We start from the raw sequence: 25,562 nt of genomic DNA, 5'->3' as shown, positions 1-25,562 counted from the left end.
TGAATAGGGTGAGGGAAGAAAAAAAAAAAAAAAAAAGCAAAACACACTGTAAGACAACAATAGAACTAGAAAAAGTTGATATAAGAAACCTGCATCTTTAAACTAAAGACCAATTGTAAAATAACTGCTGCTTTAGTGTACTGCTTTTGTTCTATATATATAACACTGCAATACTGAGCTAGAGCATTATAGGACATGGTTATTGCTTTTTTTTTTTTCCTTCTTTTTTTCAAATAACCATTCAATTGTACCTTGGAGAATGAGTACTGATAACTCCTTTAGCTGTCTTTCTACACTGAAGCTCTAAGATGAACATTACTTTTAATTCTGAATTTAAAAAAAAATCAAATAAAATAAATCACAGCTGGATCATTTGAACTTAAGTATACACTCTTCCCATTTATGTAGTTTTAGCCAATGTTGGTGTGAATGACTCAGAAGACATTGTTAAAATAGAAGGAAAAAAGGAAATAGTTGTTTGTTTGTTTGTTTATTAATCTATTTCTATTTTTTCTATCAGAAATCTAACAATGCATTTTGTCTGGGACAATCTACTACTATAAAATAATACAGGAAACTAGAAGGCAGAACAATTATTCTGACTACCACTTTTCAGTCTCAGTTTTTCCTAGTTCATGCTCCGTAATTACAATTTCAAAGAAGAAAATTTTAATAAATGAATACTACATGATTTGACTGAATAACCAGGCATGATATCACAGCTTCTGGCAGTGAAGAAAAACACATCTTTGTACAGTGATCCTCAAATGTTGTTTTTCACTGTACTCGTTTTAAATTTATAATTAAGGAGGAAAAAAAAAAAGAAAATAATGACAAAAATAATAAAATATATCTGGATGTATGCTCAAATTCTTGCTAGTACGTAATTTGAAATATGATACTTTACTGAGCTGACTAGCAAAGTATTTTTAGTCTTCATATGAAACAATTGTGTCAGATGTGACACATGAGGCAGGCCTTATGTGTGAAAGTTAAGAGAGAGGTAAGACTAAAACAGTGTGCGTTTTAATAAAAATCACTACAGAACAATTAGTTTGAAGTCCCTAATGTATTTGGAGTAGATTATGGAGTAGTAAAGAAGTTTGTCCTATAACATTTATTTTTAACTATATACTTATTCAAAAGTATTGCTTAAACAACATAACTAAGTTCGAGACAAATCAAATACTCATATCAAGCATTATAATAGCTCATAAACTGAGTTTTCCCAAGAAATAATAGTCAATATCTTGAATTTCACTTTTTATAAAGCTTCATTAATAGAAAAATGTCATTTTCAGAGATCAAGGAAAATTCAACCATTACAATGTTCTTGCATAAATTAAATAAATTGACTATTTGAAGTGCTTCTGGATAGCTTAATTTTGATCCTTCATTAAAACTGATATTTTCTGCCAGTAAGTATGTGTATTCTACAGTTCAGATATTTAACACCTATCATTCAAATGCAACACCTACTGATGTTCACAGATTTACAAAACTAGTTCACGGAGACTAACAAATATGGGTTATATGGATAAAAAAACATGATATGCTTTCCATGAGAATGGAAATGAGACCATTTTGTAGACAAATAGCAGGCACAATTTCCAGAGCAGCATCTATTGGACATATGTTATCTATTAGTAACCATTACTAACCATCTATTAGTAACCAATTCTTTCACCAAATATTGCATAATATTGTCAAAAAAAGAGTAAAAAAAAAAAAAAAAAAAATGTATAAATTGGATATTAACTGAGAAAGGAAGGTGGAAAATAAAGGTATGTAAATAAAAACATTTGCTCCTCATTTTGAAAATCCTTATATTAAAGTGGTTCTTGCAGAAAGAGAAAATTAAATTCAAATAAGTTGAGCTCACAACTAACATTTATAGCCAGTTTTGCAGAGAGAGGCCATGAAGACAATACAGCAGTATAATCTTAACCATACAAACTAGTATTACACTTCTAAATGACATGTCTTTCTCCACAGATTAATATTCAAGAATACATTACTGGGAACAGTAGTAAATACGTAATGGTGTTTATAGTCATGAGCTAAATTTAACAAGTTAACTATTTATTTTTTTTTTTGTCAATAAAAGCAGGAACTAGAGTAAGACATTAAAGGAAGCAGTACAAACTTCTGCAGCATCTATGGAAGATCAGGTTTTGTAATTTCCATAGCATAAAAATTCAATGCATTAAAAACGGGAGAGAGAGTAGAAAAAAAAGGAAAAGAAAACCTTAATCTCAACATAAAAATATTCCAGAATACCATTCAGTAGAGAGAGATGATTTAGTCTATTTCAAAATGTCTACGCAAATACTGGCATTTCTATGAGGAGTTAAATGCATACCAGCTCAAGAGGAAGTAAGGAGAAGGAGCAAGATCCTGGTAAGCAATGAAAGAAGAGCTGATTTCTGATGAAATCAGAGAGCTCTGGCTACTAGTATTGGGCCCAATAAAGATAAGCCTCAAACGTGGAATGAGGAGGTGTGCAATAAGTCTTCACAAGTTCTAAGTGTCAGACCTAAATATCCATGTTAGGATCACAGGTTACACCTCAACTGACCCCACAGTGTTCCAGGCAGGTGATTCTCAGTGCTTAAGGTAGGACCTGGCCATTTTTCATTGGCTAGCCTTTTCATTGGCTATTTCATTTTCATTACTTAGGAAGTCTGAGCATTGGGCATTTAAATTTCTGTAAAACAGTCTGCCCATTCTGTAGTTTCTGCAGAGGAAAACTTGCTCTCTTGCCTTTTTGAGTAGAGAGGTCACACTAATCCTATTATTTCTTACACAGGCAATATGTGAAACATCTCTGTTTCAGAGTGATTTTTCCTATTTTTGCTAATAGTAAAGGGAGTGTTTATATTATATTTAGATTATTATTCTCAAAACACACATTAAAAATTTCCATTTTATGGCTAACTACATTCTGCTTGATTCTCTGCATAATCACAGTTTTCTGATTATTGAAGAAAGAGAGAATATGTTTGTTTTAGGGAAAAGTGTCTGACCACAGTGACCACAATTGTTCTTGAAGTCTTAGATGAATATGGACAAAGAAGATTAGAAATAATAACTTGTTTTAGTATGACACTGCTGTTATTAGGAGGCAGCTTGGAACAAACATAAAGAATCTATCAAAAGAGGCTAAGTACCTTATTGTATAAGAGTATAAGATTAGTATGTGAACAGTTACCTTGCTTCATTTTTGCTAGCATCATCTTCAGAGAGAATTCTACAATATAAATAAAAAGAAAAATAATTAAAAGTAGAGACATTAAGTTTCACCTGTAGTACCAGACTGCTTCACATGACTATGAGCACTGAGGAGGAAGGACACAACATCTCTTCCCCTCCTTTCTTCTCTTTATTAAAGAAGTAGCACAAAATCATGGTCTGAAGGACTGAGGTATTTCCTTTGTATGAGAAGACCTGCTATATTTGAAAGAAGAGGATATGGAAAATGCTGGGATTAAATTATGCCCATATTGAATTGAACAGGGAAATTCCTCTTTATGTTGCTGGAGCCAGAATCCTGCGTTATGTAATCTTACTCCCCAAAAGAGGCTAGGTTAATTTAACCCAAGTACTTCAGCTACTCATAGTGCTAATATAGCTTTGGAGCAGATCTAGTTAACAACAAAAACCTCTCTTATGCTGTTCAGTTCCCTTTGTTATGCCACAAAGTGTCAGAGTAAAGCGTTCCTTATGATGTTTGCAATATTAAAGCACCAGGTAGAAAACAATTCCTGCTGGAAAAAGTGGAGTTGCTGCTGTGCCCTTCCTTGTTATTTAAGCAGTAACATAAGATAATTTAGCCATCTGCATCCTTACCCTTTCTGCTATTTGTAATTTTCTATAAGGTTTCCCCTGCCACATACACTAGCTATAACAATCTTTTCACAGACTAAAATTGAAACTAGTTTTAACAATTCATCCTTCACTTGCATTTGAGAGCAAGTGTTTGCAACTGTCATTTACATACTGTTATACCTTCCTTGAGTCCTATTTTAAGAGGTGCTGATAGCTAATATGGTTTTAATGTCAGTTGTACTGCCACACTGTGTGCCACAATCTTACCAGTTTGTTATTCTAGACTTTTTTCTATTTCTTCTGAAAATGTTGCTTGTGTTGTATTTTCAAAGCACATATACTGGGTAAAAATTCTATTGTGCTACATTTTCCTTTTGTCTCTGGGATAATTCAACTGGCATTCTTAAAAAAATATTATTCAAAGATATAACATGCACTTGAGAGTGACAAATCATTTATTTGAACATATTTCCAGTGTTTCCTGTTAGTAGGAGGCTATGCCTTTAGCATTAAACCTATGACCTGATTTAAAACAAAACAAAACAAAACAAAACCAACAACATTATTTTCAGGACAATTGTTTTGGGCTATTTTACTAATTCCACTCATCTGTCTCCTTCAGGCCAAAATCAGCAATCAGACTTTGATGTGATCTCTACCCTTCTGGCACAAAACAGGAAGAATTTATTGTGAGTTTATACAGGCCTAAAGTATTTTAATCTTACCACCATGTCAACATTGTCTCTTTGCTTCTGGTTTTGCTCAAAAAGCCAAATCCACAGCTGACTTAATTTCTTCTTTGTAAACATACTATAATTCTGAGTAGATCTACTCTTTACATAACTGACCTAAAAATTGCTGTCATGTCCAGAACCTTTTACCAACAGGTATGTTCTCCATACTAGAAAGCTTAAATAGTCTTTCCAGGATAAACATTCATTGCATTGAAAATTAGGACCTTTGTGCTTGTGTTGCCATCTGCAATTTTACTCCTATTCACTCTCTGAAGTGGTGACCTTCAAGCACAAGAAACAAAAAATGCACTTGATTTCTAGGAGACGTGAATCAGAACTAGGCATCTTGAATCAAAACATTGTCTTAGAGAAGCTTGAAGTAGCCAGCTTGTAGTTGGACTCTCCAAACCTTCTTGTGCTGACTCTAACCAGCTCTGTGAATCATCAGTTTCCATCTTTGATGGTTTATTCATCCATTAAAAAAATATATATTATTCCAGTTTAAGGAGCCCTGCAGTTCAGTAGTGTTAGCTTAATTAGTTGTGCTTAATGCTGAAAAATGAGACATTTTGGCTATTCACATTATTTCTTTTGATTTTGTACATCTCAAAACTTCTCTTTAGCTTATTTTTAACAATCTTTACCTTCACATTCTTCACAGTGAAAATTCTCTGAATAGCTCTTAGATTTTTCTTTATTTTTAAGAATTTAACAGTCATTTTAGTCTGATTTCTACTCTGCTACTAAATTAGTTATCTTTCTGCAGTAATAAATAACAGAAACATTAACTAAGATGAACATAATATAATATGAGACTGCACAGAGCCAGGCTTAACAAATAGAAGCTACTACTTTTTTTTTTTTTTTATAAAAAAAAAAAAAAAAGAATTTAATGTTTGACAGTGTACTGTGTGTGACGCCAAACCATTTTGTCTGCACTTACTCATTCAGAGAATACAGAGCCTCTATTGCTCCAGTTCCTCACTGCAGACTCTACATTTGCAAATTCTTGGATTATTATTAAGCATATACCAAATACTGGAACCCAGGCTGAGTACCAACATGTAGATAGACACTGTGCCAGCTCTCATTTTAAATGATATTCCCATTTCATTCTACAGGATTAAGCCAATTACATGCTAGCATAGGATTTAGTTCAGAAGATCTGTTTCAGGTATTGATCCAACATACGTGTCAGAGTCAAAATAACACTATTAATCAAAATACCAACATTAGATTGAAGAAATAATTCTGTAGAACTTCACTCGTGGCACCTGATCATGGCTTTTATACACTCTTCAACCCAAACTCTGCACCAATGAACCTTGCCTTCTTCAGTTTAGCCCTTTGTCTTAGCCTTTAAATTGGAATTTAGGACAAACACTCCAAATCACAAGGATAACAGATGTTTTGGATGAGATACTGGCAGCTGCAGTCCTGCAAACAATCCTGCTCTGAAAATTGCAGAAATGCTGTAGGTCCAGCTGAAAACCAAAACAAGATACCAGATGTGGAGTGCCAAAAGCCAGACTGGTGACAGAAAAAGAAGAGCTATCTTCACATCCCAAACAGTTTTTGACTATGAATGCTAATCAAGAAAAGAGCTTATCATTTTTTATCTTGAAAGACTGTATTGTTAACTTTGTGGAGCTGTAGCTAGAAACTGATTAATCACAATTTTCTAAACAAAACATGGAGTACAGCTGTAGAAGTGAGGAAAATGCATTGTAAGGAAGGTCTTTCCTCTTAGAATGACCTTGCTGACTTTTTTAAACTTATGTATATGTATTATCTGTGAAATTCAATTGCAAGTTTTATTAATTTCTGTTACGAAAGTTCAATAAATACAGAAATATTTTTTTGAGATGATTGTGTAGAGGAAAAAAATAAAATAAAATCAGCTAAATCCTTGATATAAACTTATGACTTGTAGAAGCCATATGACAAAAGGAAGGATGCAAGTGTAGAAAGACCACTGACAAGGAAACAGGGAATAACTATGCAAAATATTAAAGCCAGAATTGGAATAATGTTTAACTCTTTAAGGTTGGACCTGGTGCTTAGGGACATGGTTTAGTGGGTGACATTGGTAGTAGGGTGATGGCTAGACCAGATGGTCTTGAACGTCTTTTCCAACCTTAATGATTTTATGATTCCTTAAAATTAAATTAATTCTCCTTTAGTGCTCATCAAAATATCATCACACAATTCTTACACCCAGTTTGGGGGGTGTCAGTCTTCAGCCTACTTTTGAAACAAGATCAGCTCCTGCCCTCTAAGTTTCCTTTACTACCAAGCACTAAAACCAGGATATTCTAGTTGAAGAAAATGACCCAAATACAGAGACAGCAGAACTAGCATTTACAATACAAGAAAATGGAAATTTCTTACTGACTGTGAGCTGTGCTCTAACCAGCACAGGACTATTTGATCTCCTTAAATATTGCAGGGTTCTCAACAGAATGAACAGCTAGCAATTTTGACAGAACAATTTGCAGAAATGTAAGAACAAAACATTAAAGGTAAAAAAGAAGCAAATGTCATTTTAGAGCTAGATATGAATACTAATCTGCAATTCTAGCAATATCTGTGACTTCAACATAGAAAGAAATCAAATCAATGATGTGAAGCTTCTTTGCCTTCTCAACCAGTTCAGCAAGAGCTGGGTTATGACTCAATTCAGGCCCAAGTGGAAGGACAGAATTTCATTCAATTTATGTATGCTTTCATTTATTGCAAGATGTTTGTATTCAGAAAGATGTTTTTCTTTATGCCATCTCTTTTTTTGACTTAAAATTCTAGATGATGTTACTTAGTAACAAAGGAATTACGATACCCAAAACATTATTCCTCAGTGATATGTGATTTTAATATAAATCTTATTTTAATATAATTTGCATTTACCCATATATTACTCCTGAGGACAGAGTGAGACTACAATTGATACTTGCTCCTTCTTCACTGGAGTACATCTGGTCTCCAAGGCTTATCAGATCTTATCAGAAGCCATTAAAAAATAGTCTCAAATCAATCCTGAGAATTAACTGCAGTGAAAAACTGACATTCAATTAAAGAATGTAGTGATCTGATCTTTATCACTTTGACAGGTTGTTGGTGACATTTTGTACTGTTTTTTTCCATCCTGAAAGAAATTATTCTACATGCATGGGGTTGTTTGAAAGAAAAATGACTGAAATCTGCTTTCATTACAAACTTCAGGGATCACATTCAGGGATTGCATAGAATGCATGCAGTCTCCTTGCTAGAAAGATCAAAGGGATGAAGACCAGAGAAAACCTGTTAGGAAAAACAGGTCTTCCTTCTGTTAGCTGTTTTGATAGTTTCTCATCAATGAAACTTTGCTCAGGTACAACATCTCAGTTTAAGCTTTGCTATTATTTATACATACAGTCCCACTGAGGTTTGTGCTCTATTTAATCATACTATTCTGGCTCAATTTTTACAGGTAAGAGAACAACCCCACTTTACTCTGTAAAGCCTTCACAATGCTGAAGACCTTAGTTAATTATGATGATAATTTTTAACAGCAAAAATGGCATTCACAAGGCACATTTTGTATATTTTGTTCTGTATCATGTTTTGTATCTCATTTTCCTCTTTCTAATGATTAATTGATGAAGCTGCAACAAAACAGATATTTTAAGCCAAACAGCTATAACTGACATTTTTAAAGATGACTATTTTATTACTGCAGTTCTAATTTTGTTGAATCATGGCAGATGTTCAAGATTTTGGATAGCTTGTATCAGCTTCTTGAACAAAGAGAAGCATGGAATCAGAAACTGGGTATGATATTCCAAAAGCAATGAATACGCTGGCCAACAGTTTAGCTCAGCCTCACAATCAATTTTACATTAACAACTCTTTCAAATCATGGCTTTAGCCAGAAAATAAGCTTTCTTGCATTGCTCTCTATTTTGCATGTCCACTAAAAAAAATTCACAATTTGTCTTCCCAAATTCAGAATGCTTGCTTGCAGAATCTAAAATAATCCAGATGACTACAACATCATAGAATAATTGGGAGCATAATTGGGAGCATGACATTACTGTATTAACAGGAACTGAAGAAGACCTCTACTTCTAAAATTCATATGGTTTACGGATGACAAATAAAAAATGCAAATGAAGAACTGATGAGAATAGGAGAATGGGTACTGGCCTGTTACCACACACTTGTTCTGACATTCTTCCAGTGTTAGAAAGTTGTTTTCATTGCCATGGCATCCTCCATATTCAAATATTTCACACCCACGGCTTTGAATGTTAAAATAATAGCGCATGTGGATAGCTTTGCATGGACCTTCATCTGCTTTCAGGGCACAAATTGAATGTCCCAGTTTCAGCGGTGGCAAAGGAGCACCTGTGATAAAAAGAAGTAGAACAACTGTTATCAAGTTACTTTGCTTCACTGAACAGCTTAACTTCAAAATCAAATTTCTTGCCTGTTGTGCTGGAGAGGCACTGCTAATATCTGGCTCTAAAGCTCTAAACACATTAAACATAGATGTAAAAAGACAACCATCATCTCCATTGGAACACAAGTTCATCTCAATCAAATGGAAATGTTGGTTTCAACTTTCAACCAAAAGAGCTCGTATTCCAAACACCAGGTCCTCATCATAACTTTGTAAACAACTACAGATAGCAGCTTATTCATCGAACCTAGTGAAAAATTATCATCAAAAAATATACTGAGAAAATTCGGGCAGCTCCGAAAGACACGCTGACTACTCCTGCATAAATAAAGGCTGAAGGAGCGTGCCTTGTGCATGAACATCTCTGAGAGCGAACATAATTCGTAAGGACATCTCAGCAGACAGCAGCATGGGGTGAACTAAGCAAGAGAGCCCTGCAGAGGGCACCATTTCCCTACCACATTACACATTACTGGTACATAAACCCATCTGGTACAATTGAAAGGTCATGATGCTTTTCTTTGATAGGTTTCATGATACGTTTCATACCTTTCTTCGATTTTACTGTTCTCGTCTGAGACCTTTTAAGAGCTGAAAAGAACACAACAGAATGTTTGGGTGAAAAGAAGTTGAACCTTTTCACCTCAAGTCATTTTTATGTCTTTCAATATATACACATATGATTAACTCTTGGAATGTTATGTAAAAATTAACATACATATTTTGAAGAAGATTACTAACAAAGTGTTATGCTGTTGGTGCCTATAAGGAAACTCTGATGATCCCATTTATAATACTGTTCCCTTACCAATACAGGCTTTGAGATTTTTTCCTGCTTTCCTTTTCCAAGGAAGTAGAGGATTTTAAAAGCTTTGCAGAGCTTGTGTTTGCAGTTGCAGTTGGAAGAACAGAGCTGAAATCTTGACCTCATTCTCCCACAACTAATCAGAACACTGATGTCTCTTAATATGTGTATTCAAAAGTAACTATCAGTGCTATCTGCAGTGGCTCAGGAAGGAGGAAAAAAAGATGAGGACAAGCATATACATGATCATTATATAGCTTTCTTGTGCTAACTATAGTAAATTTCCAGTTTTAATTAACAGAATCCACAAAAATCCTACTTTATGACCTGGTGATAAGGAAATTGACATTACTACCTACCCACTCTGTGGCTATTAGTTTAACATATAATATTTATCTTATTATAAAATTAACTGAAATACACAGCTGAAGTAAACCCTCATAAACACTGAGGCAAATGCAAGTTTACTCTTTATTCCATTTGAGACATTGATAACTTATATATACAACAAAGAAATAAAATTCACTGCTAAAATCTTTTATCCCATATCATGTAAATCCTTGAAAAAATAAGTTTTATTACACAAGTACTATCAACACAAAAAATGTATCAGATAATTAGATCTTCCATTCTTAACATGGTCAATTTGGTGTTAAAATACAGATTGAGATGTTTAATTTCAAAATGCATACCAAATATTCAGTCCCTAAAATTGTCTGTCTACCTTATTAGAGAAAGGATATTTACAAATTCTGAAGTTAGAAAAACAGATTTGAAAATACCATTGAAGATTGCCTAATAGATACTGTGGATGAATTAAACAACAAATTTCAAAGAGATATGAGTTTCACTAAAATTCCTATGGAGCTCAGCTTGCCAAAGATTTCTGAACTTTGTTTCTTGCCAATTTCCTTATTTGGGTCTTATTAAGCCCATGAAGAATCAGGATTTAGACACCATACAAGATTCCAAGTTGTGCCTCAAAGGTCCAAAGTTCTCCAACAGGTTTGGAAATCCTTTGGAAGAAACTTGAAAAGGCTCAACTAGAAAAGTTGAGAGAACACTACATTGCAAAAAAAAAAAAAAAAAAAAAAAAAAAAAAAATACTTTGGAATTCCCTCACTGAGTAATAGGGGGAAAAAATGCCTTGAAAGCATCAAAGGTTTCAGTAACATTTGGAATAACTCCTGAAAGGCTAAAATCAAGCATTTAGCTGCACAGAAATCAATCCAGCTTAAATGGGGGTGGGTGAGAGTTAACAGCTGGTTTATAAACATTTTACTTTCTTGGCACACAAGTAAGGAGACCTCATAAGTGACCTGTGTCAATGACCCAGTTCAGTCTCAAAGAGGTTGTGAAAACTTACTAGGTTTCTTAACTACTAGAATTACAAACATGGGGTTATGGCAGATCATTTTGCTCACTGCAGTATGCCACACCAATGTTGTGGGCTATCAAAACAGAAATGGTGCCTAAGCATAGTTGCAAAACTACACAATGAAGAACAACTGGCTTAGTATACTAATCTTAGAAACTTTTTGGTCTCAACCGCTGCTTGTTTCCCACCAAACCCACAAAACTAAATCTTTGTTTTGCTTACCTCCTCAGACCTTTCCTCTGTAGTTAGTCACATTGTTACCACTGTCAGATGTACTGACAGTGACATTTACTGCAAACATAACAACTATTTGTGTCTCACTTTTTGGCAATCTATGAAGTGGCAGAGACATTTCTTTTCTTAGGCATGCTGGTAAATTACCATACTTTGACTAAAATACGTACCCTGTGAAGCACCAGAGAGCCAAGTCCTCTCCCTTTGAACAATAACCAAGTGACTCTGAGGAAAGATGTCTCAAAGGGATTCATGGGAACTGAATCATTCCTGCGTCTGGGAACAGAGAGAGTTCTTCCCCCATTACTTTACACCTGGGAACACTTAGCTCACCACAGACGGTATAAAATTAGCTTTCCTTCTCAGATTAAAGCAGCAGTTGAGAAGGCAAGCATGAGTGTTTGGCCAGTAGGTCTGTATAGATACAAATATGTCTGCACCAGTTTCACATGTGGAATATGCCTTGAGTAAGCTAATTCCTGTTGTATGGCCTCCTCCTCTCCTATTCAGTTCTAAAAGAGATTGTTCCTACTACATTTTAGGCCTTGTGTGAAGAACACAGGATATGACGTTTAGAGAAACTGTCTATCAGAAATGTCAGTGAATAACTAACAATGTAAACAGAAAGCAGTTTTAACAGTGTTGCTCGGTCAACTTTTGGCATATGTCTATGGGATAAATACCTTGAGACCTTTCCTGATAGATGGCCAAATCATTCTTAAAAAACTCCAGTGAAGTAAAATTCCCAGTAACCTGAAGGAGCCAGTTCCGATATTTTACTACCCTGCTTGCAATACAAGTATTTTTCATAATATACAGCCCAAATAGTCTTTATTACATATTAAATAATTTTGTACTTCCCTTCAGTGTGTAGGAAGAATAATTTCAAGACATCCAACTTTCCTTTATTTTTTATTTTTATTATTATTATTGGATGACTCTTCTATCCTCTTAATTATCTCTATAATAAATAAAATTCCTTCTTCAATCTCTTTTTATTGGTCTTGCTTTCTAACCCTCTTGCAACTTTCCTTTGGATCCTTTCCTATTGGTTTGGATTACTTTTAAAGTGTATGGCCCAGAGAGGAACACCATAATACCAGAGGCATTAGTGATATTACTAGCCTTGCTTACAACATTATACTATGTCTGTAATGCTCTGCAACTTCTACTTACTTTTCAGCAAATACAATCTCATTATACAAGTGCTTAAACAGTTATTTTCCACCTTATATTTACAAATGCATTTATTCTTCTAAATATAGCAAGTTGCAGTCATCATTTTAAAAGAAAAATGAGTTTAAGTCTCTCCATTGGATCCTTTTGGATGCTTATTAGGCATTCCATTTAAGCACCCGGTCCAAATAAACTTTTAGAAAATCTGTAGAATTATATAAATTTACTACCCTAAATCAAGAACATGGAGAGTGTTTTGCTCGAAAAACATTGAAAAAAGAATTACAGCTGATACAGACTGTTACAAAAAAGTTCTTACTTGCCACACCAAAAATAAAATAAAGCAAAACATTTTCTCCCTACTTTTCCTCAAAAATTTTCATTTCAAACCTTTGTTTGATCAACTATGTGGTAGCTTGTCATGATTAAAGGCACTAAGTGCCTATTCCTATGCTAACAACCTTTGAACTCCATGCTTTGTTGTAAGTGCAAAGTAGTATCAACAAAATGGCTCACACTGACCATGAGTTTAGCACAGGTATTCTATGTCACTACAATCTTAGGTAGCAGGGGGAGTTGCTCCTCTCTCTGGTGACAGTGCTATGACCCAAGGGAATGGCATGGAACTGCATCACAGGAGGCTAAGGTTGGGTGAGTATCAGGAAAAGGTTCTTCACCAAGAGGGTGATGTACAACAGGCTCCCCAGGGCAGTGGTCACAACATCGAGCCTGCCAGAGGTCAAGAAGTGTTTGGAAAAAAACTCTCAGACATAGGGTTTGATTTTTGGGTGGTCCTGTGTCAAGCCAGGAATTGTACCTAATGGTCCTTGTGGGTCCCTTCCAACTTGGAACATTCTATGGTTCTATGATTCGTGCTCCATTCCTACAGTCTTCCTACTTTTGGCAACTGTCGAGATCCAGGATACTGGCCAATACAGTTCCTACACAACACAGCCACTTATTGTCCTTCACGCAGCAATTTTTGCAATTTAGGACAAGACTGTTGTTTGAATAGTTACTATCAACTTACAAGTAGTACTTTCACTGTGAAAACTCTAATAACCTGCAGTTAGTCATACTGTAGCCCTGAGCACATGGAGCTTATAATACCTGTGTAAAGCCCTGTTAGTACCTTACTAGTAAGCAATGCAATATTACAAACCAGAAGTGGTGAATATTTTCTCTAATAGTTTCACACTAGTAAAAGTAAAAACAATACCATTTTCCCCAGCTGTTTACATACTCAAAGAATCTAACTTGACTTAGACTCTTGCTACCTCGATTTGCAAAACTGCTGGTTAAAAATGTATCCTTTTAATTAGCCTGTGAAATAATTTTCCTGTTATATCTATGGCACAATAAATATGAAAGACAACAGCATTTCTGTGTACTTACTTGTCAGAACAGAACTACGTAAGTTAACTGGGAAAAAAAAAAAAAAACAAAGTTTGGTCTATATTATGTTAAGCTGAAATAAGAATTTCTCAGTTTTTAAGTAGAATACATTCTGTTTTGTTTCTTAGGTTACAGGTCCTCACTCATATACATTCCTGCGGTTATCCTTAATTACAAAGATATGCTGTCATCGTTCCAAGCTTTCTTGTAAATGTCTCTCTTTGATAAGTGATATCAATACTAAGCACCTTGTCGCTAATGAATAACTGTTTCTTCTTTCTCCATCTTTGCCAGTTTGACAGCTTCCCACCCACACACACTTCACTGCTTTTCCTACCCATGTGTTTCCTACCCTTTCTTAAAGCAGTCACATTTATTCTTGATAAACTTTCACATTAGAATAAAAAGCACATTCAACCAGTAAGTTATTTTCTTCAGGCTTTGGAACATCAACTAGAGTGCTCCCAAACACATAAGGTATTATGGAACAATATACATGGACTGGTTATTTTTATATCATTTACTTTTTTTATAAATCTAATTTACTCATGGAAAAATGACAGCATGTTTGCTGGAAAAGAACACACTGAGAATCCATTTTAACCTGCTGGACTTGACTTTCAACTTTAATTACTACTGTAGCTTAAATACTAATAGACAAAACAAAACAAACACACAAACAAAACAGACACACACACACACACACAAAAATCAAAAAGCCCAGATTCATTCAGAGATGTATCAAATGTGATCCAAGAGTACCATATTGCAAGCAATGGATGCATACAACTTATTTTATCCTTCAATACCTGGAATTGAATTGCTGGGGTGAAGTATGTCAATGTTTTATAACCACCTACCATCAGAAAATACATGCCATTAGTGAAATTGCAGCCTACAAAATTTCTGTTGTTAAATTCAGTGAAGCCAGAATTTAATATGTAAGGAATCACAAGAATAATTTTAAATAGCAACTACATAATCATTTTATAAAAACATAATCAGATTACAGCAAAAATAATTTCTTGTAAATACCACAACTGAGTCTTCACTAGTCATAACAACAACAGGGCCCTGGTTTAGTTTCTAATCATCACATTTGACCATTTTTTACTGTGGAATACTAGTTCATAAGTTAATAACTGTCCCTCATTCTAAATCATTTACTGGCTGTATAATTTTAAATGACAATTGTTAAATAATTGGTGATAAAATACTGCTGGATAAAAAGAGACTATTTAATTTCCTTGGCGTGCTTTTCCTGTTGTCTTTTATATTTAAAAAACAAATAAGTACACAGGGCCACAAAAAAAAAAGAAAAAAAAAAAAAAGAAAAAAAAAAAAAGAAAAAAAATACTAATCCTGAATATTTCTTGTTCTGTTGAAGAAGTGTATTATTATAACCAACAAGACAATTTGGCCTTCATGAACTGCGAGTTCAGGCTGAGGACTTTATAAAACAGAGTTGTGGGGGAGAGTAAAGACAAATACAAGTTTGCCTTCAAACAAGAAGGGTAGTTAGGTACCTCAAGGGTAAATAGAAACAATTTTTTTCTGCATGAAACAATCTGACGACATTGGCATGATAAGCATACACTTAATGTGGAATGTCTAATATTTTAAGTTGTGGTGACTAATTGTGATATGGTCCTAAAGTGCTGGCTTATTTTGTAGTACAGCCATGGCTGTATAGAATTAATATTTTGTCTCAAGGCTGCTGCAAAGGACTTATAGGAAGAAATAATGTGGATGGAAATTTGACAAGCCATAGGCATTTATATGAGTACCAGCAACAGCAACAAAAAGTCACCCTTAGCTGTATTCCTAGATGGTCTTCAAAATTAGACATGTCAAATATGAGAGGTATCCACTACATTTCTCTCTACAGCGTAAGAAAGAGGTAACCTTTTCAAGTCATTTTCTAAAAGGAAAGAAGCCCATTTAAATATGGTACAACAAGCACATTTTTCCCTCATCTGTTTTCTCATGATTGCTTGTGACGAAATTAAAATACTATGCACAATGATATCCAGTACAGAAATTTGACCCAACTTAGTGAATTTCAATTAATTGAAGGTACAATGAACAACAGCCTTACAATGCTAAGAGAATCCAAGAACCTCTCCAGTCCTAAGTCACACTTCTGATATTTTTTTCAACAAAAATCTCTGACTGCCAAGTTTTTATTTATCCGTCAATACCAAATCACTTGGTAGAGATGTTTTTTTCCATACAGAAAGCATCTCTAAGGCCAAGGAAAACAATTAGGGCTATCCAAAATTTTGTAAACTTTGCAAATTAACTGTGGCTGAAGAGAGCTGTGCACAGGAGAGAGTAACATCAGCTTACAGTGCTATTAATCATGTTTCTACTCAATTTGCACAGGAAGACAAAGCCAAAGTTTACCACCTGCATTCTCTTTTCCCTCAGCATTGAACTTTTCCAGAGGTACTAAAGCAGAGCTTAAAGGGAATAATCTTGGTATCTAATACTTTGATTAAGATTAAAACTTTCAGAAAGCATGCAAAGCAGAAGCCATTATAGAAAGTGAACAATTTTGCTAGAGCTAGATGCAAAATTCTGAGCATCCTCTGGTTCGTTAAGAACCCAGTCTAGTTTCAGCACTGTTGCATGCTTAGTTCCACTTCCAAATTTCCCTGAAAAAAAAATCAAGTACAGAAGAAGTACATATAGAGTGCATATAACATTGTGATTTTGTTATGCGATTTTTTTGTGTTGTTTCTGTGAACTCTTACCAAGAGCATCCCCTTCTTCGCCATCGTCTGAGTCATCAGTCGCATGTCCAGCAATACAGACAAACAGCATGAAAAAGGCTAAAGGTAAGAACGATCCCCTCTTTCTTCCTTTCATCTTTCCTGAATAACATATAAATGACAATATACACTTCAATCAAATTTCTTGAGTGCTCTGCAAAAGTCTTTAGCAGGGTAGAACATAGATTTATGGGTAGATAAAGAGAGAGCTTTGGAAATAATGTAAGATACTTTAGTATAATTATATTATAAGCACAACGAAGAACACAACAAGATTTTTAGTTGCTTTCAGCTGATTTCAAGTCTCCCATCCCATCTCCAGTACATACTAGAGACATTGACATTATTTTTATTTAAAGCCACAGTTTTAAATCACCTCCCAGAATACATAATGATATACAATATAATACTTTGTACTTCTAAATACATTTTTAATGTCCTTATTTCTAGTTCTTCAAAATAAGTTTTTCTCATCTGCAGACCATGGATTCATTGCCAAAAGCACAATATTATATTTTTAACAAATATTTCATCAATTTATAGCTATCAAGTTCCTGGAAGCTGCAGTTCACTGTAGCCAGTGAACTTTTTTTGCAACATGGGCTTTAATAGTATTAAATAGTATTTTGTGTCTTGCAGATCCCCTTAATATTGAATTCCTCGGTTAATAAGTGCAGAGCTATTCTTTTCCACATGGGATCAGTGCAGTCATAGTTATTCACACAAAGAAAATTATTCTACAGAAGCCAGCATGTTCAAGTTATGCTGAAAATAAGGTTGTGCACGCATATATTGGAGAGCACCTTAGGAAAACTTTTGCTTTAATTATGAAGAAATACATGTTTTCAAACTAATTAAAAGTTCACTAGGAAATCCTGAATTCTAACCAGAAAATAGGCTCAATATCTCCTTTAGCTACTGACAGATGTTCCCTTTTCTTAAAGTATGATACCAAACTTTGGCTAAGCTAATTAACATCAATTTCATAAAAATCTAAAGGACTAGGAAGTTCCTTGCCTTCAGGCACTGTTTTATCTTTATTGTTTTGTCTACTTATCTATGAAGATAGGTGATGCAGAGGTGCTAAAACATTGAGGGCAGGAGGGTCTGCGGGAAGAGCCTGCCACCTGACTTTAGATATAGTTGTATAGTAAGAGTTATAGTAAGAGTTGTATCTTCAACATCAAACCAGAGCCAGAATTTTCACTTTTGATTTGAGAAAGTTTCATTTTTTTCCTCCTGTTTCAATTTTTTCCTACAGTGTTTTCCTAACTTACAGTAGCTGTAGGAAAAAAAAAATAAATAAAAAAATGTGTGTTCCCTACAGCATTGCTAAAAGATAAGAAAGAAAACATAGCACTATGCTATGGACTCAACAGTTCATTCTGACGTGTCAGACAAGATTTAATCACATTCATTAATGCTACTGTCTGCACTACCTTGTGTACCCCATCTGGCTATCTGTCTTACTACTTTGTCATTCTGTCTATAAGTCTCTTATTTAGGTGTGATAATTATGTGCATTAATTATTTCCTTTTTCTAATGCTCCCAAACAGTTGTTCTGATGTTATCTCACCAATGGGCTTTAAAAAATAATACACTGTTAGAAGAGTCTTTACTGAAATGCTCACTGCTATCCACTCAATACTTTTGAGCGCTGGGCCTAACATTAGCATTAACAAGCTATCTTTTTAAGTTATTCTCAGTATTTTATTATTTTTCAGATAATTTTCAGTTTTCCAGTAAGCCAAACAGCAGAGACTCCCTCTCCAACAGTTAGAGCAAAAGTAACTGTTCAAGACCAAGGGCAACAGCCAACCTTCACATTACTGTCATGTTTTCAGGAAGATTGATAAGATTCTGTGTGCGTGCTGAAATTAAATGCCTGAATGTCCACAGAGATGCATCTGTTTGTATACTGCCTTGCAAAAATAATGTTTGAGACTTCAGACACTAGAAGTAAGCCACATACATAATCAAAATTTTTAACATATTGAAATAATACTACATAAGATGATATCATAAATCCAAAATAGACCAACAGAGCATCTGAAAAAAGGAGTTTTATTGACTGTATTTCTGCACAAAGTCAACAGATTTGAGAGTATTCCTTTTTAGTTTCCACAGGCCAGTATGATTTCCAGAAACAACACCTCTTGTGATACGTTTGGCCTAACACTAAATTTTCATCCATGCAAAGTTTTGTAGTACAAGGTCTTAGAAGATTTTTATTTATTTTTTATCACAAGTTTAGATAAATTAGAGCAAACCTTTTTATTCACTATTTGATAAGAAGTACAGCCATGCTTTAAAGAGAAACAAAAAAAGCTCCTTACAAGGTAATGTGAAGTTGTCTAAGATTCTCTTTATAATTTGTGAGACATCTGAGTTATGGTATTAATTTGACACTAACAAAACTAATATAAATCCACAACTAAGAAACAACCGTATGGGGAGAAATATTAAGGAAAATTTTCAAAGAGCTGTATAAGTACTCAGCATTATAATGTAAATAAAGGTGGTGATAGTTTGATATTATTTAAAGGTGGATAAAAGCTGAAATAACCATCAGCTATTCAGATTTGATACTCAGATAGTTATAAAAGAAACTGAAGAGTCTGAAATGCTTTGCATGACTACTCTGAGTTCATAGGAATGAAAAATTACAGAACAGACTTTCAATTTTAGTTTTTAAAATGACATGGGAAAGAGGAATTTTCTAAGTACTTTCTTTTCCTTACAAGCCTTAATTGGTAATATTTGACATGGTTTTGACCCTTCATAAAGGGATTTGGAAATTACCCACAGCCTCAATTGCCCATGGATTAATTCCAAGTTTACCCCGTGGCTCTCATTTTCTGAATTTCTAATTCTCTGTATCTGAGTTTTTTCAAACATGATGGCAACATTTGCACTTATTCAGGGAGATTTACTTTCATTTACTTATAGATCATTCAGGTTTCAGCCTCGGTTCCTTCTTCCAGCAATCTGCACAGTATAGACTTTAGACTGCAAAATTTAGTAAATTCATTTTTATTGTCATCCTATATTCCCAAACCTTTGTTCCCAGTTAGAAGGAAAATATAGGAAAATCATCAAGAAATGGAAATCCACAATAAATGTTTCATTTGAAAATGAGTCTTTAAAATAAAATTTCGTACTTTTTTTTTTTTTTCACCTTAAAATAAAATTTTGTACAGCTACCACGTGTAATTGCTACTGTGTGATTACAAGGATAAATGACTGCGTTTGTACAGAGATCAAAAATCTGACTGGGGTACAGTATTTCTGTTCTTCAACTTAACAGCTGTATTCCCTGAAAAGAGGATGTTGTGGAAAGTCAGACTCATTGATGCTTGGCCAATTTCACAAGACAAAAAATTTAGACTAACTGTATATCTACTTTATTGCAAAGTCTACTGACCAAACATAATTGCCTCTCTTCTGGCTAGCCTTCCCACAAGGTTGTGCATTCCCAGAGCACAGTATCAGGTATGGGTAGAAATGGGATGAAGGAGGTGCAGGTGTTACTACTGAAATGATTAAATCCTTAAATCCTTTAATTCCTTAAGGAAGAGTAAAATCCAAGATCAAAGTAAACTTGGCTGTGCTTTTTCAATTAAAAAAAAAACAGCCATCTAGAAAAGTCCAAGTTCTCTGATTTAATGTTCTGTTGCTCTGTAACAGAATTTTAAGGCTGTAAGCTTTAATTGATATATTTAATTGATATTGATTTTTGATTATTATGATTTTTTTTTTTTTAATACATTGGGAGGGTTATTGCATTTATATGAAAGGTAAAATTCAAATTACTTTAACAATGACATTCATCTCAGTAAAGTATAAAAGAACTTGTGTGAAGCACTGCAAGTTATGGGAAATATTGGAAATGCTTTGAGCATAAATAATTTATGTTAAATGGTCTGATCATATAGACCCCAAAAAATTGAAAATCTCTGGGAGTAAATATAGTCCCTTACTCCAGAAAGGGTTCTAATTTAGGACAGCAAAGGATCATTAAGGAACATTTATAGTGGCTTTTCTATATGTCAAAATGTCATTAATGCAAATTTCATAAATTCCTAAAAAACATTTCCTTAGGAGCTGACACTCTGCTGCTCCCAAACTAACTAGCTTTTAGATAAGTTTTTTTTTTTTTTTTTTTTTTTTTTTTTTTTTTTTTTATAAACAGAAAATGTTTCAGTTGCCTGACAAGGGAATCAAAGGTCTATGGGTGGTAGCTGGCAATGACTCACTGATTTAATTAAATGCTTTGACTTGTGAGTAATGCCACTAGCTTCCCTAAAGCTGGAATATAGGTAGAAAAAGCACAAAAAAGCAATCAAAGAAGTTCCCAGTACCAGACCCTTATTACCTGCTTTTGTAGCCAGGTCTTTTTAATCCTGACACCTAAACACAGAAATATCAGGAGGCTCCCTAGATTTTTTGCTAAAAGCAGATATTTACAGCCGTTGGAGTCAGACCTTTTATCTGTATGTTTACTTAGTCTGTTCTGCAGCAATTTCTGTAGCTACCAGAATGTTTAGAAACAAGCGTTTCTTCAGCACAGTATTTATCTCTAACCAGCAAACTGGAAAAGGCAAAATAAAAGCTAACATTTCCGCAGTAGCCAGAAACAGCTTCAGAAAATGGCACAAAGTGACATTGTAATGAGTGTAAAAGTGACTCATTCACACTGACAGCCCAGGAAATGGAAGGAGGAAAAAAAAAAAAAAAAAAAAAAAAAAAAGGATAAAAAGGATACAGTAAATGGAGGAATAAAAGGTTAAATTAGCACAGCCTGAAATTAAAGAAGGTCTAATTAGACAGCATTACAGTGCCTCTGATATGAAATCAGACTTTTATTAGCTCAATGTACTTCTCGGGTATTATATTTGCCCTACAGTATCAAGTACAACCTACTAGGACGTATATGACAGAATTTATTGGATTCAGCCTGTAGAATTGTCTCCCAGCTGGCTGAGTCAGTGAGTTGCCTGAAAGTATTTTACTACACATGCTGTGTTACAGCTTTTTGAAACATCATGTTTGCTCACTTACTCTGGAGAAGTTAGAACAATGAAGAAAGTATGAATCCTATCATATCATTTATCAATTCTAAAATTGTGTCCCTTTAAATTAAAAGGCATGGTAAGGGCAATGAAAGATAAATGTTTATGGAACTCATGTTGATTCACTAAAGTAAGGGACAGATGACTAATACTTGACTGTTGAAGTCATGCATCCTTGACATATCTATTTTTCCCAACACTACAAGCATTACCCAAGGCACATCACGAAAAGTAGAAAAAGGTGCTACAGAAACAAGACAAATTCTACTTTTTTTTTTTTTTTTTTTTCATGAGACCACCAGAAATAAGAGAAAATTCTGTTTTTCCCAGATTATTTTCTGACTAAAATAAAGAGGAACATTTTTTTCCCCCAAGACAAACTAATAATCCTTTTGTGCATGTTTACTTCAGACGACTGAGTATTGTTTGTAAGACAGCTTCTATGCCACTGTAAAATATGTGCCAATTGTTAAATGTAGCACGGATAATTTATGATTAACTCCATCATTGCCATGTGCTAGAAAAGAAATCAACTGTACAACACCTAAAACAACAGCAGACAAAGAGAACTGCCTGGGGAGTGAAGGAACACCAGGAATGAGACTGTACTCTCTCCAGTTACCAAAGACTACTATAGCAAACTTCTCGTTGCAGCTGGGAGAAGACCTACGGTTTTGGAAGATCCTGTGGAAAATAATTACATATTTATAACTTCTGTATTTGCTTAATCATCCTTGAAGATGTAATAGAAAAATACACTGCTGTTATAATTAATTTATAAAAAAAATATGATCCTCTAAAACATTGAGATGTGGTCTCCACTGTTAGGTTCTGCCTAGAAAGCTGTATTAAAAATTGGAAGTGGGAACTACAATCTCACTCCCAGTGTTGTACCAACCGCTCCTACAGCAATTCTGGTGCAACTGCAAAAGCAAAATCTCTGCACTTTCTTGAAGCAGCTATATCTTTCCATGATTCATTATTGTATACTCATGCTTGCTATGTACATGTGTGGCAACCTTCTCCTGGACCTTGTGCTTTTGCACAAATAACTCTCTGCTCCTCTGGTGATGTAAAAGCTTGATGTCACTTCTCTAACTGCTGACACTCAGCCAAATGCCATCCCTGCCTGTTCTTGAGAACCTATACACTCCTGGAGTCAGCCTAAATACTATTTTATTTTAACCTTGTACTACATTTAGTTATGCATCCAAATCAGACCTAGAATGCTTCACCCTTGTGAGAGCATGGGAGGTGACGGTGGGGTGTGGAATGCTAAGGCTCAGAAGACCTCAGAGGTTTTTGAATCTGTTTATAAAGGAATAGGCATATGGAATCAAAGTGTGGCAGCAGGTGAAGCTGTTTTTAAAATATTTAAGTGCATTACAACAGAAGAAAGACTCAAAACTTGTACTCCAGGCCACACGCAAGCAAACTGTTCTTACTAGGAACTAGACAGGACTTGGACCTCTGCCTTTAACCAGAAGGAACTGTCACTGCCAATAAAGAAACTTATAGACCTCATAAAAAAGTAAATACTGCAGAGAGTATCTACAGAATGCCAGGACATATATTTGAGATGCATCTGCATCCTAACCCAGAAAACACTTGCTTAGCTCAAGAAACATGTCAATAAGATTGACCAACATGCTACTGTCTTGGGTGGACTGGTACTAAAGGTCTTTTTGAATTTTAATATTTTCCTTCTCCTAGTTTCTGCTTTTTAGAACACTGTCCACATTGCAGTCAGCACGAGTGCAACAGCTAAGCCACCTTCCCAGTCTTCCCAAACTAGACTCCTGCTAAGACTTATTTCCTTAGCCACATGCTGATCTGGCAACAGAAAGCAGACTCATTTCAAAAACAAGACTAAAGCAACACATTTTATTTCAATTCAGCAGTGAGAGGGACTGTTTCTCCACCACTCTGGGAGTATTAGCTTGACAAAGAGTTTTCTTTGTTCAAAATTATGCCGAACCAATATGCGGTCTCAATTTAAGTAACATTTCATATGCAGAAACACTGAAAAAGCACCATGGCAGCTGTACTACACTAACATATCAAACAATCCTTGTAAAAATAAAAAATCCGCTTACTACACAGTGTCTGGTGTGTCTTGCAAAGATATAAAATGCAACTCAAGGTAAAAACTGCCCCTATCACAGCTGTTATAGCTGTTACCAAGGCAAAGTGTCCTTTGTCAAGACAAATTCTTCTTCCCTTCCTGTTGCATGAAGCAGGCAGACGGCTCTCTCAGCAGGATATCATTAATGCATCTCCCGAGCTTATTATATAAATATATACAATTCACGTGATTTGAGATGATAACCTCTCAAGTTAGGACAATACATATACTACATATAAATACAGTCAGGGTCTGTATTTAGTCTTGACATTCCACCTGCCTGTTTCCTTCCTCTCACAGACTTGTGGCAGAGTATTCCCAGAAACTGGATGAGGGGAACTGTAAGAGGTCATCGGGCACCATGTCTTTTTATGTATATATAAGAAGAGGATATTTACACTGTGGCTCAGAAACTTGTGCTATGTATCAGTCCCAGAGTCAGTACCAGTCTGACCTTCAAATGACTTCAATGCAAAGCCTTGCAGTCTCCAGGCAACTTATCAGAAAGTAGGTAGTCTAACGTGAATCATCAGCTAGCAAACATTAGTAACTGAAAACATGAGTTATAAAAATTCCCACCCTTCAATTTACTTCCCTAATAGTCCGTATCTGTCCTAAGACCAGGGACTCCACCAGATTATTCTAAATCTTCAAATCACCTTTTTGTTATGAAAGGGGATTTTGGTTGGTTACCTTTCATCATTCGACATGAAGGTTGACTTGCTGCTGCACTATCCAGCATCTTAAATTTCCAAGTGAAAATTGGGTAGTGAAATGAAAATTGGGAAGTTAAAATTTAGAAAAAACAAAGGACTTCATTAGCTTTTATGCTAAAAAGCTGCTTGGCCTGATATCACTGTTCCAGATTTAAACTTTCACTTTGGTTCTGTTTGCATTAAAGTTGTAAATGATGCTTTGCAAACACATTTTACAAATTAACTGAAAAGAAAACCTTGTTATGTTTTAAAAGAAAAATCAATCAATTAATTAATAAGGCTACCACCAGAATACCCTTCTTTTTTCACATAACTATGGATCTCTCTTGACCTTTCACTTTCCTTTGTTGACTCCTTTTGCCTGTGCTTAAAAACAGTTTTTAATTTCCCCAACTTAGTGCCAGGATATATTCCCTTCTACTCATCTCACACCTGGCTCTGGGTACTGCTGCCATCATGCTTCCACTCACCTTTTCTTGTCACACAGTTCCAGACCTGACTTCATCTCCTCCCCTGAGTTCTTCCCAGGTGGTTCAGTCTGGGCCTCACATCATCTAAGAGCTGGGAACTGGGAGAATGGGCTGAGAATGCATCCTACAGAAGGCATGCCTTGGCGGAGGTAGCCTGCGAAAAACTTGCTCAACCCTATGGCAGTGTACAGCAGACCACTTGATACAAAGTTCAAGTTATTTAAAAACCCTGAAATTAAGAGTTACTTTTTGAACAGCTGTACTTACCTCTTTCACAGGAACACAGGATTTGTCTACACCAAATTGAATAGCTACTAAAGACACCTTGAGGGAATGGCTAATGATTTTCTAGCTACTTGCTCTAACCACAGAGAAAAAAAAAAAAAAAAGAAAAAAAAAAGTACATGGCACATGAC

General features: G+C 34.9%; 1 protein-coding gene across 2 annotated transcripts in view; it reads right to left on the bottom strand.

The window, feature by feature from the left end:
- TFPI (tissue factor pathway inhibitor) overlaps positions 1-25,562 on the bottom strand; it is a 40,617-nt gene that overhangs the window by 9,956 nt on the left and 5,099 nt on the right. For both annotated transcript variants that reach the window (XM_032189623.1, XM_032189624.1), the window contains exons 2-4: positions 16,745-16,864; positions 8,745-8,945; positions 3,212-3,250 (exon numbers count right to left, since the gene is read on the bottom strand). In XM_032189623.1, coding sequence (XP_032045514.1) covers positions 3,212-3,250; positions 8,745-8,945; positions 16,745-16,859 — 355 coding nt within the window. In that variant the 5' untranslated portion in view covers positions 16,860-16,864. The remainder of the gene's footprint in view (positions 1-3,211; positions 3,251-8,744; positions 8,946-16,744; positions 16,865-25,562) is intronic.

The sequence above is a fragment of the Aythya fuligula genome, chromosome 6, assembly GCF_009819795.1.
Source record: "Aythya fuligula isolate bAytFul2 chromosome 6, bAytFul2.pri, whole genome shotgun sequence".
Classification (NCBI taxonomy): domain Eukaryota; kingdom Metazoa; phylum Chordata; class Aves; order Anseriformes; family Anatidae; genus Aythya; species Aythya fuligula.
The sequence above is the reverse complement of the archived record's forward strand: the minus strand, read 5'-3'. Positions and strand labels throughout refer to the sequence as shown.